The 4,992-nt window shown below is 49.2% G+C and overlaps 1 protein-coding gene across 1 annotated transcript; it reads left to right on the forward strand.

Moving 5' to 3' along the window:
- On the forward strand, window positions 607-1,654 carry MOS (v-mos Moloney murine sarcoma viral oncogene homolog). Its single transcript, XM_005689083.2, has one exon. It carries the CDS (start codon window positions 607-609, stop codon window positions 1,627-1,629), a length of 1,023 nt encoding a protein of 340 aa, XP_005689140.2. The 3' UTR covers window positions 1,630-1,654.

Genomic DNA, 4,992 nt, shown 5'->3' on the forward strand with positions numbered 1-4,992 from the left:
CACTTTCAGCTTACCATTTTTCATCCCTCCGTGAACGTTGCACCTAATTTTCCCTGTAATCGGTTCAACAACTGTCAGCTGTTCATGTTTCAACTCTTTCTGCCAATAACTGCTGGAAGTGATTTAATGCAGCTGGAGAATAAACTGACAATCATTATAGCCTGCAAAGTGTGAAAAAAATTTCATTGCACTATTGTGATCTGAGGACCGATGACGCCCAGCGGATGAGACTTGGAGTGGGGGTGGAGGGGTAGGGGGGAAGCCTGCTTTATAATAATTAAAGCACTTGTAGAAGAGGGTGATTCCTGGGGCAAGTTCAACTGTTTATCCGGTGAATCCTCTTCCAGGGCTTGTTTTATAAGAATTCACTGTAAGTGCACAAGGGAAATGCCTTCATCTGAATGGGGTTTCGGTGTTGCCTGCGCTCAGATGGTTTCCTCAGCTGATAAAAGTCCTCGCTACGGAACCTCACAGATGTGGCTCCTTTGGGGAAGATGAAGGCAGAGGAGACAAACAACGGGGCGGAGCGGAGGGGCAGCAGCCAGTGATGCCTGCAGACCGACGGGGTCCCCTCTTCCAGGCCGGCTCACCTGCGCTGCAGAAGAGATGCCCTCGCCCCTCCCGCGGCGCCCTCACCTGCCCGGCGACCTCTCGCCGTCGTCGGGGGACTCGCGGCCCTGCAGCAGCCCCTGCGAGCTCTTGGGGGGCATCTTGCCGCGGGCCCCGCGCCTCCGGCGCCGGCTGGCCTGGTGCTCCATCGACTGGGAGCAGGTGTGTCTACTACGGAGGCTGGGCGCGGGGGGCTTCGGCTCAGTGTACGAGGCCACGTACCACGGTGTGCGCGTAGCCGTCAAGCAGGTGAGCCGGTGCTCCAAGAACACGCGGGCGTCAAGGCGCAGCTTCTGGGCCGAGCTCAACGCGGCCCGGCTGCGCCATGCTAACATCGTGCGCGTACTGGCGGCCAGCACGCGCCCGCCACCGGGTTTCGACAGCCTGGGGACCGTCATCATGGAGTTCGGGGGCAACATCACCTTGCACCAGGTCATCTACGGCCCCACCGGCTGCCCCGGGGACGCTGGCGCGCAGCTGGGCTTGGAGAGGTGTCTAAAGTACTCCCTAGACGTGGTCAGCGGCCTGCTTTTCCTCCACGGGCAAAGCATTGTGCACTTGGACCTCAAACCGGCCAACATCCTCATCAGTGAGCAGGATGTCTGCAAGATCGGGGACTTCGGCTGCTCCGTGAGGCTGGAAGACCTGCGGAGCCCGTGGACGCCTCACCACCTGGGCGGCACCTATACTCACCGAGCCCCGGAGCTCCTCAAAGGAGAGCCTGTTACACCCAAGGCCGACATCTATTCCTTCGCCATCACCCTTTGGCAGATGAGCACGCGGGAGGCGCCCTTCTCGGGGGAGCGGCAGCACGTGCTCTATGCCGTGGTGGCCTACCACCTCCGGCCCGCCCTCCGGGCACCCGTCTTCACCGACTCGGTCCCCAGGAAGACGCTGGCGGGCATCGTCCAGCGTTGCTGGGCGGCCCTTGCTCCCGAGAGGCCGAGCGCAGAACTTCTCTTGGGGGACCTCCACGCTTTGAAAGAGGAGCTGGGAGGACTCGAGACTGGATCCAAATAAGCGTCTTTGTTTCTGATCGTTTTTAACAAAGTGAAGATTTAGCGGGGGAAAAAATCATATAGGTAGGATGGATTTTTAGAAAATAAAGTCCCTTAAAACTCCCTTTATCTCGAATGCTTTTTCTAAGACAAACCGCAGAGCGGTCGTGGTGCTCTTTGTCGTTATTTAGTCGCTAGTCTTGTCCGACTCTTGCTACCTCACGAACTACAGCCAGCCAGGCTCCTCTGTCCATGGGCTTCTCCAGGCAATACGAGAGTGGGTTGCCATTCCCTCCTCCAGGCAGTAACAGGTATTCCTGAATAAATTGTAAAAAAAAAAAAAAAAAAAGTAGTTGTCTGCAACCCCAACAAAGAGGACAGCAGCTCATTACTCTTGTTGTTTTCGTTAAAATGGCTATTGTTTGTATTTGTTGCTGTTGTTGAGTCCCAAACTAGTGTCTGACTCTTTGCTGACCCCATGGACTGTAGGCCACCAGGCTCCCCTATCCATGGGATTTCCCAGGCAAGAATACTGGAGTGGGTAGTCATTTCCTCCTCCAGGGGATCTTCCTGATCTTCCGGACCCAGGGATGGAATCAGGGTCTCCTGCATTGGCAGCTAGATTCTTTACCACTGAGCCACCAGAGAAGCCCCCTGGTGGTTTCAGGACCTACCTTATCTCCTTACAGTGTTACTATGCTTACTTTAACAGTTCCATGGTACTGCACTTTTTCAAATTTGTTATTTGTAAAACCAGGAAAGCAGAACTGAATTAGAAAATGCCAAAATTCTTGATACTCAAAAAACATGCTCCATACCCACCACCTAAATTTAAACTACCAACAGTTAATTTTGTTCCCATATTAAATAAGTGAAACATTTAAAAAAAAGATTAATTTTTCCTTCCTCCTCAAAAACCTACTTGTTTCTAATGACCTTCACACATAAAACTCTCGAACTGAGATAAATTCAGTTTTGTAGGAATAATATGTTAAATGATTTCTTATGATATTTTGAACTTGTATAATTTTGCTAAAATATTTCTGAACTGGGTCCCTTTTCCAGTTATCTGCATGAGACAACAAGGAAAGATTACACGATGTGAGAAGAAATAATAACCTTGAGGAATAGTAAAATTTAACATTGGGATGGAGGAAAGCAGACAAGGAGAACGAGATTCCCATCCTAGAAATCAAGGGCATGGTTGCTGGTAGATGGATTTAGAACAATGAGGTGAGTGAACCCAGTTTTTAGGACAAAGTTGACTTCTGTTCAGCGATAACACTTTCAGCAAGGGCTTTAGGTAGGAGCTACTGCTGTTCAGTAGTTAAGTTGGGTTCAGCACTTTGCGATCCCATGGACTGCAGCATGCCAGGCTTCCCTGTCCTTCACTATCTCCCAGAATTCACTCAAACTCATGTCCATTGAGTCAGTGATGCTATCCAACTATCTCATCCTCTGCCACCTCCTTCTCCTCTTGCCCTCAGTCTTTCCCAGCATCAGGGTCTTTTCCAATGAGTTGGCTCTTTGCATCAGATGGCCAACATATTGGAGCTTCAGCATCAGTCCTTCTAATGAATATTCAGAGTTGATTTCCTTTAGGATTGCCTGGTTTGATCTCCTTGCAGTCCAAAGGACTCTCAAGAGTCTTCCCCAACACCACAGTTCAAAAGCATCAATTCTTTGGTGCTCAGTCTTCTTTATGGTCCAACTTTTACATCCATACATGACTAATGGGAAAACCATAGCTGTGACTATATGAACCTTTGTCAGCAAAGTGATGTCCCTATGATGTAGGAGCTGCGCTTGGTCTTTAAAGAATGAAGTGACTGGATCAGGTCATTAGGACAAAGTTGACTTGCCTTTAACAACACCACTTTGAGCAACAGCTTGATATAGAAGCTATGCTTGGATTGTTGAGGCAGAAAGGAGAAGCAGAAACCTTTAGAGAGGGTGAGATGCACAGAAATGTTTTGTGATTGCTGGTTTGGTTGAGTTTACTTTTAGGATAAAAGAAGTGAGTTTATCTGTGAAAGAAGCAAGAGGAGATAGTGATGACCAGTGAGATTTTAAGAACTTGTGGAAGAAATGAAAAGGAACGCCAGAGGAAAGAGACTGTGGCCTTGGAGAGGAAGAATGTCTCTTTCTGGATGTGGGCAGAGGGCAGGACAACTGCCACCACAGATGAGACTTTAAGCAGGAGGAAGAGGGACTGGGGAGGTTCACATCCGTGGACTTCCACTTTCTTCTGTTAAGAGAGATTGAGAGTAGGGGGTCCACAGAGTGAGGTGATGGGTTAGAACTATTCTCCAGGGAAGCAAAAAGAAGCTGTCTACAACTGCATGGTATTGGTCCAGTGCTGTGGGCTCTGTCTACAAAGCTGGGGACAAACCAGCCACAGACCCATACCAACAAAAACTTCCCTCTGTGCATGGTAGCAACAGGAGTTCATGCTTGGCATGTTTAAAATACAGTGGATTGAAGAAATTACAGAGGATCAGTTTGTTATGCCAGATGTGTTAAAACAAGATTTGAACTATGCTGAAATACCTTATTTCAGACAAGCCATGGAAAGATACCTGTTAAAAGCATTTTTAAATAAATTCTGGAATTCAGTTCCCCAAATGAACATGGCCACAGCTCAGATCCAAACATCTTCCCTGCTCCTGGGAACCACATAGAGTGACACAGAGAAAAGGGGCGCTCAGTCATGTCTGACTCTTTGCAACCCCATGAATCGCAGCACACCAGGCCTCCCTGTCCATCACTAACTACCGGAGTTCACTCAGACTCACGTCCATCGAGTCAGTGATGCCATCCAGCCATCTCATCCTCTGTCGTCCCTTTCTCCTCCTGCCCCCAATCCGTCGCAGCATCAGAGTCTTTTCCAATGAGTCAACTCTTCGCATGAGGTGGCCAAAGTACTGGAGTTTCAGCTTTAGCATCATTCCTTCCAAAGAAATCCCAGGGCTGATCTCCTTCAGAATGGACTGGTTGGATCTCCTTGTAGTCCAAGTAACTCGCAAGAGTCTTCTCCAACACCACAGTTCAAAAGCATCAATTCTTCGGCGCTCAGCCTTCTTCACAGTCCAACTCTCACAGCCATACATGAGGGACCTTGTAAACCGCACGGTCAGGAACACTAAAAGACAGAGAAAATGTACAGACTCCAAATGTCAGCAGTGATGCCTAATGACTGGAAGAGCTTGCCAGGAAAGAAAGCAGGGAGCCATGGCGGGTGGCTCAGGGGAGGACCTTGTCGTGGTAGACACCAGAAAGACTTTGCAAAAATACATGCTCTGAAGAGCAGGTGGCCATGTAGAGGGCACAAGTTGAGGATGAAACTCCTGATAATAGGGGTGAGATCATACAGAGCTAAGCTTAC

The sequence above is a fragment of the Capra hircus genome, chromosome 14, assembly GCF_001704415.2.
Source record: "Capra hircus breed San Clemente chromosome 14, ASM170441v1, whole genome shotgun sequence".
In the NCBI taxonomy this organism is placed as follows: Eukaryota; Metazoa; Chordata; class Mammalia; order Artiodactyla; family Bovidae; genus Capra; species Capra hircus.